This window comes from Fringilla coelebs (assembly GCF_963513975.1).
Source record: "Fringilla coelebs genome assembly, chromosome: 1".
Classification (NCBI taxonomy): domain Eukaryota; kingdom Metazoa; phylum Chordata; class Aves; order Passeriformes; family Fringillidae; genus Fringilla; species Fringilla coelebs.
In genome coordinates, this window is record NC_140028.1 from 152,619,985 (window position 1) to 152,632,680 (window position 12,696).

A 12,696-nucleotide genomic window follows, 5' to 3' on the forward strand; every position below is an offset into this window, starting at 1 on the left:
ACCCCTCCTGAGCCAGCACAACAAGTGTCCCTTGTGCTCCTGGGGCTGCAGCCCTGTGGCAGCAGCTCCTGGTGCTCCTAAGCAGGGGCTGGAGCTGGGCTGGGAGAGCTGGGAGTGCTCTCCTGGACAGGGGGAAATGCAGGGGGAGCTCAGAGCCCCTTCAGGATCTCCAGGAGAGCTGCAGAGGGACTGGGGACAAAGCCTTCCTGTGCATTCCAGCAGCTTCTGCTGGCTCTTGTTCCCAAGGATGACCTCAAAAGGCTGAAGAGTGAAGAAGTAAAGAGTTGGTGCTGGGTGTGTGTTGTGCCAACCTGAAGGCTGCAGATGAGTCAGTTCAGGTGCATTTTTTCAGCTTGGTGCCAGGAATAAATTGAACCCAGAGATGCAAATCAGGAGGGATAACTGGTGATTACTTCTGTTTCCAGTTCATAGCTGTGGATATAATGCCTACGTGTGCACTTTGCTGCATTTTTTTCATGTCAACATTATTAAAACGTCACTTTCCCTCCCAAATCCCAGGGCTGGAGGGGGTTGGCTGGGATTAGCGAGGTTTGCTGAGGACATGGATGTGCTGCAGGACCCTCTGGGAGGGATCAGGAGCAGCACTGAAGTATACATCAGAGATTATGTAAAATCCTAATCTCCATAGGGGAGGCTGGGTGGAGTCAAGCCCGGCACTAAATTCCCTTGCGTCATTTGTGCTGCTGAGGGGTGTCATTAACCCCAGATCTGGGGTGTCATTAGCTCCAGATCTGGGGTGTCATTAACTCAGATCTGGGGCAGGCCAGTGGCACACCATGGCTGCCCTGGCCCCGTGCTGGGTGGTACTTTTTACCTTTTTTATTCAAGGTTCTGATGAAAGACCCCATGAAATGTCACATCCTTGAGCTAAACCCGCTTTAGATGATCCCAGTTTATTTCTGATCCCCTGGGGGGGTTTAGGAACATCTGGGAGTTACTGAGCCCTGCACAAAGGTTTGGTGTACAGCACAGGGGACATGATGGGGTTTAGGAACATCTGGGAGTTACTGAGCACTGCACAGAGGTTTGGTGTGAAGGCACAAGGGACATGGGGGGGTTTAGGAACATCTGGGAGTTACTGAGCACTGCACAGAGGTTTGGTGTACAGCACAGGGGACGTGGGGGGATTTAGGAACATCTGGGAATTACTGAGCACTGCACAAAGGTTTGGTGTACAGCACAGGGGACGTGCAGTGGGCAGAGGTGTCTGATGGAGCTCTCTCTGTCTCCCTGGCTGTTTGCAGGTGCTCAGGCATGGCTGACCTGGACCACTCCCTGAGCCTGGCCGATGCTCTGACGGAGCCGCCCCCTGACGTGGAGGAGGAGGTGAAGAGAGACTTCATTGCCACGCTGGAGGCAGAGAAGTTTGATGACGTGGTGGGGGAGACTGTGGACAAGACAGACTACGTGCCCCTGCTGGATGATGAGGAGCAGGCCAGGCCTGGCAGCCAGGAGCCCAAGAGCAAAGGCCACGTGGATGGAATTGCCGTGGAACGTAAGTGTCCCAAGTGTCCCCAAAAGCGCCACTGGCACAGCTGGAACATCTGTGCTCGCTGTGACCCTGCTGGGACAGGACGTGCTCTGCTGCTGGCCTCAGTCTGACGGGAGTATTGCAAAAGCCAAGACCGAGGTCAAGCCCTGATTGTTGCTTTTTGCCCTTCAGCCTGTGAGACAGCCTCTCCCTGCTGGCCACAGGAGAGGCTGTGCTTTGCACTGTGTTTGGGCTTGGGTGCTTCTGGGGCTCTCAGGGGAAGCACTGACCAAATTCTGGGGTGCCACGCTCCACAAACAGCAGAGCTGTGCACGGTGGCAGAGCCAAGCAGGAAAGGTGGATGATGAACTGGAAGATGGGAATGTTCATCATCTCCCAAGTGTTTAACAGCTGAATCCCATGGTTCTGACCCAAGGCTTGATTTACTTGGATTTCTTTTGGCTGGGCTGGTTGTGTGCATGGTACCAAAATGTGCTGCTGCCTCTGCTGCCTCTGCTGCTGCTTCTGCTGAGCACTTTCCAGCCCAGCTGATGTTTAGAATCATGGAATCATTAAGGTTGGAAAAGATCTTGGAGATCATCAAACCCAGCAGCTCCTCCAGCACTGCCAAGGCCACCAGTGACCCATGTCCCCAAGTGCCACATCCACATGGATGTCACATCCCTCCAGCAGTGGGGACTCTACCACAGCCCTGGGCAGCTGGGCCAGGGCTGGAGAGCCTTTCCAGGAGGAACATTCCCAATATCCAGCTGAACCTGCCCTTGAGGCCGTTCCCTCTGCTCCTGTCCCTGTTCCCTGGAGCACAGCCCGACCCCCCGGCTGTCCCCTCCTGCCAGGAGCTGTGCAGAGCCACAAGGGCCCCCTGAGCCTCCTTTGCTCCAGCCTGAGCCCCTGCCCAGCTCCTCAGGGATTCTCCAGCCCCTTCCCAGCTCCCTCAGGAATTCTCCAGCCCCTGCCCAGCTCCCTCAGGGATTCTCCAGCCCCTTCCCAGCTCCCTCAGGAATTCTCCAGCCCCTTCCCAGCTCCCTCAGGAATTCTCCAGCCCCTGCCCAGCTCCATTCCCTTCCCTGGACACACTCCAGTCCCTCTGGGTCTGTCCTGGACCTGGGGACCCCAGAACTGCCCCAGGAGTTTGAGGTGGAACATCACCAATTCATTTGTGGTAAGAGCTTTATCAAAAACTTCAGGAAAAGAAGATTTCTAAACAGATGCTTCCCTGTGTGAAAGGGAAAGGTGTGAGGTTTGGGGGTCATGCAATGGGTTTCTTTCCCAGTGAACAATTTAAATTATTGCTCCTTTGCTTGTGTGCTGTTCCCTCCCTGCCCAAGTGGGAATTGTCACTGGGACCAGCAGTGCCTTGAAGATTTTATTTGTTTTGTGGCCTTGATCTGTGCTGTGTAGAAGAGGAAAACCTTTGGTAACCTGATGACTTCCTTCAGAAGAAGGTTTCTTTTTTGCTTTCATGCTGCTGCTCATCAGTGCAGAGGAAGGTGGGATGGGATTCCTCAGAACAAACAGAACCTCCAGGACCACAGCATGGGGAATTCTGCTCTCTTCAAGGCATGCATTTGCTTTGATTAGAAGTGCATTGGGTGCCTTGTAATACAGAAAGTGTAACCTTGAATTTTCCATGCTGACACAGTTATTAAATGGCACCAAAGGAGCAGGAGGGATGGCAATGGGCAAAGGGATTATTATCAAACTTGGAACTTTGGGCAGTGTATTATTTATTTCATTTCTATTTTAGCATTGCAGAAGCAGAGAAACAGGAGGGCTTGTTAACATCTTGAATATGATTTGAGGGTATTCTAAAGCAATCCTTTGTTGTAGAAGCTGCAGATCCTAAACCATCCCAGCACCAGGATTTCTCAGTGCTAAAATCATTACACAGTATTGGTGTAAAATCCAAGGCCCTTAGGTGTGCCCTGCCAGCTGTGTATCCCTGGACATTGCTATTGGTACCTTGGGGTTCAGCTTTCTGTTTTTAGGGCATCACTATCCCAACTCATTATTCCAATATCTCCAATACCCCCTGGGCTGGGGTAGCGAGGCCTTGTGGCTTTGTGGAATTAAAACTCTGTGGGAGAAAGGCTGGGTCCTGTGGGCAGAGCTCAGGCACAAATACAGGGGGAAGAAGCACAATTTCAGCAGGAATTCCTTCCTGGAAAGGGTTGTTAAATCCTGGCAGGGGCTGCCCAGGGAGGCTGTGAGTGCCCATCCTGGAGGTGTCCCAGAACAGCTGGAGGTGGCACTCAGGGCCCTGGGACAAGGAGGGCCCTGGGCACAGCTGGCACTCAGGGGCTGGGAGGGCTTTGCCAGCCTCACTCATTCTGGATTCTGGGGTCTCCTGGCTTTTCCAGCCCTCCTGTCCCCTCTCTGCACACCCATCCCGGGGCTGCTGGAGCAGAACGCATTTCCCTCCTCCCTGGCAAGGAGGGATGCAGTTTCTTATTCCTGCTTTGGAGATTGGTTTTTCCCTTTTTTGGGAGAGCTGGAGAGCAGTCAGGAGCATGATCTAAATCTTTGGCAAGCTGCAGACGAGACCCTAGTGAGGAGATGCAGAAGTTGCCCTGAGTGGAGCCGTTCAGCTTTCCCACCTCGGAGCAGCAGGGAAGGACTGAAGGCTAAAGCAGGGTCAGGTACCACAGACCAGGCTCAGGATTTGCTCCTTCATTCCCTGAAGTGCTGGGGATACCTGTAGGAGCCCTGGCTGCTGAGAATTTCAGATTTCTGTGCTGCCAGGCGCTGACCCCCCAGAGAACACTGCATTGACCTGGGGCCGTGGAGAAGCTTCCAGAATGGAATGACAGAACTGGGATTGTGGGTGTGGAGGTGGAATAGAAGTGTGGGATATCCAGGGAGAAACAGATACCTGTTTCTTCCATGAAATTTATTTAAGATTTGTAAGTGTTTAAAAAGTAAAGTGAAGGAGCTTCGTTTATTGAGGCTCCAGAATAAATGAGCTCTGGCTGAGATTGCAGGGTCCTGAGGGGTCTTGGTGTTGCAGTTCCACGTGTGAGTGGGACACCAAGTTTTTGGGGAACAGCAGAGAGAGTTCCACATCCCTGGCTCCAGACAGCCTGGCTTTCCTGAGGGAGAGGAGCAGCCTGCAGAGCTCAGGCTCTCCAGCCTCCACTTGTTCATTTATTTATGTTAAAAGGCGCAAATGTGTTCTGACATCACGGTCTGTGCTCCTGAGATTGTCTTTCCCCAGTCAGAAGAGGTTTAATCCTCCATCCTGTCAGGCTTTAGCTGCTCCAGCTCTGCTCCAGGGTTTTCTTTCACTTTTTTCCTAAGCCCAGGAGCCAGATTGGGGGAGTTAATGTTGAGCTGGGCCCCAGCCTGGGCTGGGTGAGTACAGAGGGGGGAGAAGAGCAGGGACCTGTGATGAGCAGTCATTTGGTCACCTAAAAATCTGTCCTAGAACAAAGCTTTAATAATGTTAACTCCTAAAATACCAGGGAGGAATGGGTTTACTCTTCCTCACACCTGGCTGGATGTGGCAATTTGGCAAATTCTGGGATAATCCCCTTTTGACCTTGTGGGCTGTACATAAGCAAGGGGTGTGTGCTGCCTGCTTGCAGCTGGCTTTCCTTGGCAACTCCAGGGCTCTCAGGACCCTCTGGAGCTTCCAGGAAAGCTCCTGCAGCAGCAGTTCCATTCAGGTGCTGGTGCAGTGGGTGAAGGAAGGGAGTCCAGGTGGGAGCACATTCCAAGGGAAAGGAAAACTCTGGGCTTTCATGATGTGCAGCAGAGCTGCTGGGGAGTGTTTCAGCTGAGGTGAGGAGCAGGATTGTCTCTGCAGAGATGGTTACTGGTGAGGAGCTGTGTTACTGGTGGGGGACTGAGCACAGAGCAGAGGGCAGCTCTGCCCTGTGCTGGCAGGAACATGGCCTCATGCTCAGTCCCTGTGTCCTGGCACTGCTCACAGACTCCCTGGGGAGTTTAACCCTGAGTGCAGGATGTTGTTGGAGGGGATTGTCCTGATCTGGGCTGGGCTGGAGCTGATTTTCTCCGCTGGCTGGGGCGGTGCTGTGTGTGCAGGTGGGTGTGAGGATGGTGTTGGTGACACCCGGCTGGTTTGGATTCCTGCCCTGCCCACTCTGGATCCAGGAGGTTTTGCTTTGCCAGGCTCAGCCAGGGAGCAGGTGCCAGGAGGGGGGGGGGGGGCACGGCCAGGAGAGCTGATCCCACCCGGCCTGAGGGATATCCCACAGCATCCTGCCCAGTATGAACTGGGAGAGGTGGCCAGGAGCTGCCAGTCACTGCTGGGGACAGGCTGGGCACTGTCAGAGCCTGCTGACCCAGGGGATTGAGCACCACTGGTTCCTCTTGGGTTTTATCCACAGAACCAGGGAACTGCTGAGCTTGGAAAAGCCCTCAGAGACCACGGAGCCCAACCATCCCCAGCACTGCCCCTGTCCCCAAGTGCCACATCCACAGGGCTTTTAAATCCCTGCAGGGATGGGGACTCCCCCCTGCCCTGGGAGCTGTGCCAGGGCTGGAGAGCCCCTTCCAAGAGGAATTGTTCCCAATATCCACCCAAACCTGCCTGGCCCAGCCTGGGGCCGTTCCCTCTGCTCCTGTCCCTGTTCCCTGGAGCACAGCCCGACCCCCCGGCTGTCCCCTCCTGCCAGGAGCTGTGCAGAGCCACAAGGGCCCCCTGAGCCTCCTCTGCTCCAGGCTGAGCAATTCCCCCATCTCTTTTCACTATTATAATTCTGTTATTTTATCTCATGTATTAGTCTGTCCTTGAGCCCTGGGGTTCATTGCCCTGCACTCCCTCCCCAGGGGCTGGGGCAGGGCTGGGGGCTCCCTGGGCCCCACTGCCGTGGGATTGAGCCCTGCAGGACTCACCCTGCCTGCCAGCAGGGATGGCCTTGGTTTAGCTGAATCGATCCCAGCAGTGGCTCTGGACCAGAGGTGTCACCACGAGGTGGCTCTGCTGGCCCTGCTGCCCTCTGTCCCACAGCTGAACCCCGGGCCAGAGCTCGGCTCCTTTGCCTTTCCCTCCCTTCCCACCCCAGGAATAAGTGCCCTTCCTGCAGCAGGATGTGCTTTAGCCAGAGGGATTCAGACACTTGGTCACGTATGAAAGGGGAGATGGAGCATGTTCCCCACGGCCCAGAGTTCCAGAGGGATCACAGATGGATCAGCAGATGATGATATTTGCATTTTTTGCTGAGACATTAAACCTTTTCCCTCTCAAGGTCTGTCCAGCCCCATTCCTGCCCCACAGTTGTTCCATCACAGAACCCCAGACTGGTTTGGACTGGAAGGGACATGAAATCCCATCCCCCCTGCCATGGCAGGGACACCTCCACTGTCCCAGGGTGATCCAAGCCCTGCCCATCCTGGCCTGGGACACTGCCACAGCTGCTCTGGTGTGCTGGTTTTGCCTCACTAAAGTGATGCCCAGCACATCTGGGCACTCTGTGCCAGCCCCTCCCCACCCTCCCAGCCAGGAATTCCCAATTCCCAATCTCCCACCCATCCCTGCCCTCTGGCAGTGGGAGCCATTCCCTGTGTCCTGTCCCTCCATCCCTTGTCCCCAGTCCCTCTCCAGCTCTCCTGGAGCCCCTTCAGGCCCTGGCAGGGCTCTGAGCTCTCCCTGGAGCCTTCTCCTCTCCAGAGGAACATTCCCAGCTCTCCAGCCTGGCTCCAGAGCAGAGGGGCTCCAGCTCCTTGTGCTGTTGGCTCAGGGCTGGGGCAGCTGTGCAGGTGATTTTGGGGCAGGATATTTGAAGGAATGGATGGGAGCAGATTGCACCCCGTGTTTCAGCCACCAGCTGGGTCACACTCTGTCCCCCAGTGTTTTCACTCACCTTTTCCTCTCAGTGTCAGCATTTGACAGCTGTGACAAAACCTGCACGGGTCCTCCTGCCCCCAGAGCCCCCAGGTGTGCCTGGAGCAGGCTGCAGGAGCTGCTGGGGACGTGCTGGCCCTGCTGCTGTCCCCACTGCTGTCCCCTGGGCTGCCCTGCACCAGGGGCTGCTCTGCCTCTGCCCATCCGCTCCAGATTAGCGCTGCAGCCAGCGCTGCCTGAAATTTGTTTATATAAAAACAATCCTTTGATCCACCAGCCAGATGCAAATACTGTCTTGTGATTCTGATGAGGATTAGGTAGTTACAACATCTTGACATGGTTTTGGGTTTATGCAATTTAGAATATGAGGGGAGGAGCCCTGGCCCTGGGCAGGTTGCTGGGTGCTTTCACACTGGGGCTTCAGCAAGCCAAACTCAGATTGATTTGCTCCAAAGGCACTGACCTTCAGAGCCTTAAAAATAACAACCACTCCTGCTGGCTGGATTGGTGGCATTTGACCTGATTTTTCTTTTCTTCCCAAAAAGCTCAAACTGTAAAGAGAACCATTTAACCTGCTCTCTGTCCTTCCCAAGGAGAGCCATGGCATTTCTGTTCCTTCTGCTCCTGTGGGAACCCACTTTGGAGGGGTTTCATGCATTAATAATCGTGGTGGCATCAGAGTCACAGAGTCACTGAGGCTGGCAAAGCCCTGCCAGCCCATGGAGTGCCAGCTGTGCCCATCTCCACCCTGTCCCCAGCCCAGAGCACTGAGTGCCACCTCCAGCCCTTCCTGGGACACCTCCAGGGGTGGGCACCCCAAACCCCCCTGGGCAGCCCCTGCCAAGGCCTGAGCCCCCTTTCCATGGGGAAATCCCTTCAGAATGTGGAGCATCCCAGCAGCTCAGTTGCCTGTGCAAGGTGCAAGGAGCAGCTCTGAGAGAAAGGAAAGCAGGATGTGATCATGGAGGGAATCTTGGGGCTGTCCTCTGCAGGGCCAGGAGCTGGACTGGGATGCTCCTTGTGGCTCCTTCCTTCCCTCTCAGAGATTCCATGATTCTGCAGGGCTCATGGAATGAGTGGCTCCTGCAGCTGGGCTGAGCTCCCAGGGGCTTCAGCAGCTCCTGCATGGAATCCCCTGGAATTCCTCAGGGATCTCACTGCAGGGCCCTGACACAGCTGAGACTCAGTGTTGTTGAAACCACACTGACCCTGATCTCGGGGGATCCAGGCAATGCCAGGACCTCCCCCAGTTTCTGCCTCAGGCCATTCCCTGTCCCAGTGCACAGCAGCCCTTGCCCAGCCTGGCTGGGGAGCAGCTCCAGGGGTCCCTGTGCTGTTCCCAGCTCTTCCAGGGGGATGGAGGTGTGTGTTTTTCTGTAAACTGACAAGGTCATGGGGAATTTCTGCAGAGCACCAGGATGAGCGCAGATGGAGCTGGAAATACTTTTCCTTTTGCTTTGCTGAGGGCTGGATTCAGCCCTGCTGTGTCTGAAGGGCCCTGGGAACGTGGCTCTGTTATAAAACTGGGGCTCAGGAGGTGCCAGCAGCAGCTCCAGGTGACTGAGTGTGTGTCTCTTTGGGAAAAATCTTCATTATTTATAAAATGAGCATTTCCTCGCTGTCAGCAGAGCTGAGGGCCCAGGGAGGAGCTGGTGCTGCTTGTTCTGCTTCCCTAAGACTGCTCAGAGTCATAAAGGGACAGAGTCCAGCCTGGTTTGGGGTGGAGGGAGCCTTAAAGCCCACCCAGTGCCACCCCTGCCATGGCAGGGACACCTCCCACTGTCCCAGGTGCTCCCAGCCCTGCCCAGCCTGGCCTGGGACACTGCCAGGGATCCAGGGGCAGCCCCAGCTGCTCTGGGCACCCTGTGCCAGGGCCTCCCACCCTCACTGTATAAAACAACTTCTTTTATTTAATCTCAGTGGACCCTCCTGTAGCTTCCAACTGTTCCCCTTGTCCACTGCTGCCAGGTTTCCCAGGTGCAGTCTGTAAATCCTGGTGCTGGTTCAGATTGTGGCTGTCAGTGCCAGAACAAGGGGGACTCACTCTCACAGTGATAAGGATTTCCTGTGCTGGGTTTTGGAACTGGTGATCTTCCACCCTGACCACCCTCCCCTAAACCTCCCCTGATCCCTGCTTTAGCAATATTTGGTGTCTCAGGAGGAGTTTCCCCATGGAAATTTCTCCCCAGGCCTTGGCAGGAGCTGCCCAGGGAGGGTTGGAGTGCCCATCCCTGGAGGTGTCCAGGAATTCCTGGAGGTGGCACTCAGAGCTCTGGGCTGGGGACAAGGAGGGGATGGGGCACAAACTGGCTGTGGTGATCCCAGAGGGCTTCTCCAGCCTCGGGGATCCTAGGGTTCTGTGAGGATGCTCAGGGCTGGAGTTGATAATTTCTTCTGCTGGTTTTAGGATCGCCACCAGGGGACAAGGTGGGGATCCATCAAAGCTTGGGCTCCATCTTGGAGCTCCTTTCCAGCCTCAATGATTCTTCAGTTGCACAGAGCTGTTCTCAAGGTCTGGACTGAGATGAATCCATGCAGTTTAACCCCTGTGTTGATCCCTTGCAGATTGCTCAGCCTCGGGGCCCACGGTGGTGGAGAACGGTGACCACGGGCTGCAGGACCACCACACAGGTACCACACCCTCTGCTCTGCCCTCCTCACTCCTCCCAGGGGCTGCCCTTGCCTCCAAAGAGCTCTCAAGGAATGGGCAGCAGAACAGAGCTGCAGTTTCTTTGGGGTTTAAAGGGTTTCTCTGGGTAAAAGCTTGTTCTGGAGATGTTCTCTATCCGTGGGCAGTGCTGGGAAGGCAGCTGACAGAAATGGCTGTGGAGAGTCCATAATACCCACAGGTGAACTGTCCCCTGTCCTGTGACTTCCCCTGGCACCCACAGCGGTGTTTCCCACCTCCCCATCCTTTGGAGCAGTTTTTATTCTCTGCCCTGACCCAGCTGTGTCCTCCCCCCAAGCTCCCCTCCATGGACGTGTCCCCACACCTGCTCCAGCAGTGGCACAGGTGACACCGAGCCTCTGGGGCCTTTCCCGTGGCACCAGGCTGGTTCTGACTGCCAGAACCTTGTGATAGAACTGGATGAATATTTCAGACTTGTGCAGAACCTGGAAAAGAATTTTTCAAATCCTTTGCAGTCAGGCTGGAGTGCTGAGGTTGGTCCTGCTTTAGTCCCAGGCAGCAGCGAGCTCTGCTTCCCTCCCCTGAGCCTCTCTGCTGGGGGCTGGGGTTCCCCCAAACTCCAGCCCATCTCTTCCCTCTGTCACAAGGGCTTGGGCTTGGGGATGGAATATTCCAGAGTCAGCTGTCAGCCTGGCCTGGCTGGGGACTTCCCTTGGTCTCCCTGGGGTGATCCCAGCTCCAGATCTTTGCTGAGGATTCCTGGGTGCTCCCAGTGTTATCCCTAATCCAGAGGAGCAGCCCCAAGTGAAAGACCAGTTCAGGAAATGGTGATGAACATTTGGGAGATGGGGGTGAATTAAAACACCTCTTTGCTATGATTCTCTTCAGGATTTTAGAGTTTGGTTTAGTGTGAGTGAGTTTCATGTCCTTAGTGAGGATGGGAATAGAAGAATTGATCTTTGTGCTTCATTTGCCATTGGAAATCTGGTCAAAAGGAAGTTGTGCATCTTCTATAATTCAGTATAAACTGAAATTAAGAACACTTCTGAACCTTCCTAAGGATATTTCCTTCCTCTTATTTAATACTTCTAACTAAAGGAGATAGAAATGCTATCAGATTTATGGTCTGAATAATTAAAGGCATCAGGATTTTTGTATTGAACTTCTGGCTTGTGTTTAAAAAATCATTTGTTATTTGCCCCACTCTTGCTTTGTGGAGGTTTAACTCTTCACACTAAATGTTAACAACTTTGATCAAAGATACTTTTATGTGTCTGGAGCTTTTTAATTTATTAATATGTTCCCTCTTTGTGGGGTAGAGTCGATTTTTTTCTTCTCTTGTTTGAGTGTGTCTTTAACTGACATCAAAGTGGCAGAGCAGGGTGTCAGGATGAGGAGCTGTGGCCATCAAGTTAATTAGGTTTGCCAGAGTAACAGGAGATGTACATGACACAATTCCTTCATGGCCTCTTTCCCTGCCCCCTTCCTTGTGGAATGCTTTCCATATCCTGGTTCTCCATGGGAGAGAAAGGAGAAATGCTGAATTTCCACTGGGCACTGTGGGTTTCAGAGCTGGTGCTCTTGGGATGGCCTTGGGCAGGGCCTCTCCCACTCTGCAGAGGTGCTGCTGCCCAGAGCTGCATCCCTGGCTCCAAACCACCTCCAGTTCTGGGGCTGTGCTCAGCACATCCATTGCCTGTGTCTGAAAGCTGGAATGATTCTGTGGGATGTGGCATGAGAGCAGAGAAATGGAGCAGCCAGGAGGGGGCTGAGGCAGGGGATGCTCAGGCAAACCAGCTTGCTGCTACAAAAACCAGTGTTAAAAACAAGTGTTCAAAAAGCTACAGGTTAAAAACCAGTGTTCTAAGCTCTGCTTTGGAAAGCAGAGCTGGGTTTAAGTTGATCCTGGAACACTCCAAGGAAAAGGGGTAGTTCAGCTGTTTGCACATCCACGTGTGGATCTGTCTGGGCTGGAGCTCAGGAGGCACTGCTGGATGGTTTCCTTCACTCATCACATCCAACAAGGTGATGAGTGACCTTGTTCTGTTGCAGCAGCATCCTCTGCAGCCCTCGGGCTGTGTGTGCAGAGCTGGCAGCAGCCAGGCCTGGCTGCTGGCGCTCCTTGGCTCTGCCAGACACCCTCCCTGCAGCAGCTGGCAGAGACCCAAACCCCTCCAGCTCGGCCAGACCCTTCCCTGAGTGTTGGATCCTTTTCCCTTGGCAGGGCTGTGCTCAAAGCCCTGCTCAGGGCTGTGCTTAGGCCAGGCTTTAGGAGAGCCTGGCAGCTCCTGGGCAGGGCTTGGCGGGGCTGAGCCCGACGTGGCCGTGGCTGCCTGGCCCTGGGGGTTTGGGATCTGCAGAGCTGCAGAGGGGAGCTCTGGGTGCTGGGCACATCCCCTTCTCCTTTTCCTTAAAAGGAGAAATGGAGAGGCTGGAGCAGCATTCCCAGGGATGCAGGGCTGGGAACAGGGAGCGGGAGTTCGGCGGTGCTCTGGAATCCCTCTGGGGGAGGCAGCTCACTGCCCACCTCCACCAGGCCAGGGCCAGGGAGGGCTTAGTCAAACCAGCAGCACGTTTAGAGCCAAAAATTCATGGCTAATTTGCAATTTGCAACTCTTCATTGCAGGGTATTTGCCTAGAGTGCAAAGGAAATATGTATTTAAAATTAAAAGCCAGCCAAATTTCTGGAAAGAAATCCATCAGGGATGGTCACCTGGTTGATCTGGATGTGCCTCTTGCCCAAGGTGC

At 54.4% G+C, this 12,696-nt stretch overlaps 1 protein-coding gene across 6 annotated transcripts in view; it reads left to right on the forward strand.

Annotated features, from left to right (window-relative positions):
- The window catches only part of MAP4 (microtubule associated protein 4), a 152,002-nt gene that overhangs the window by 48,445 nt on the left and 90,861 nt on the right, over nucleotides 1-12,696 (forward strand). For all 6 annotated transcript variants that reach the window (XM_084213525.1, XM_084213526.1, XM_084213529.1 and 3 more), the window contains exons 3-4: nucleotides 1,266-1,516; nucleotides 9,885-9,950. In XM_084213525.1, the coding sequence (XP_084069651.1) occupies nucleotides 1,276-1,516; nucleotides 9,885-9,950 (307 nt within the window). In that variant the 5' untranslated portion in view covers nucleotides 1,266-1,275. The remainder of the gene's footprint in view (nucleotides 1-1,265; nucleotides 1,517-9,884; nucleotides 9,951-12,696) is intronic.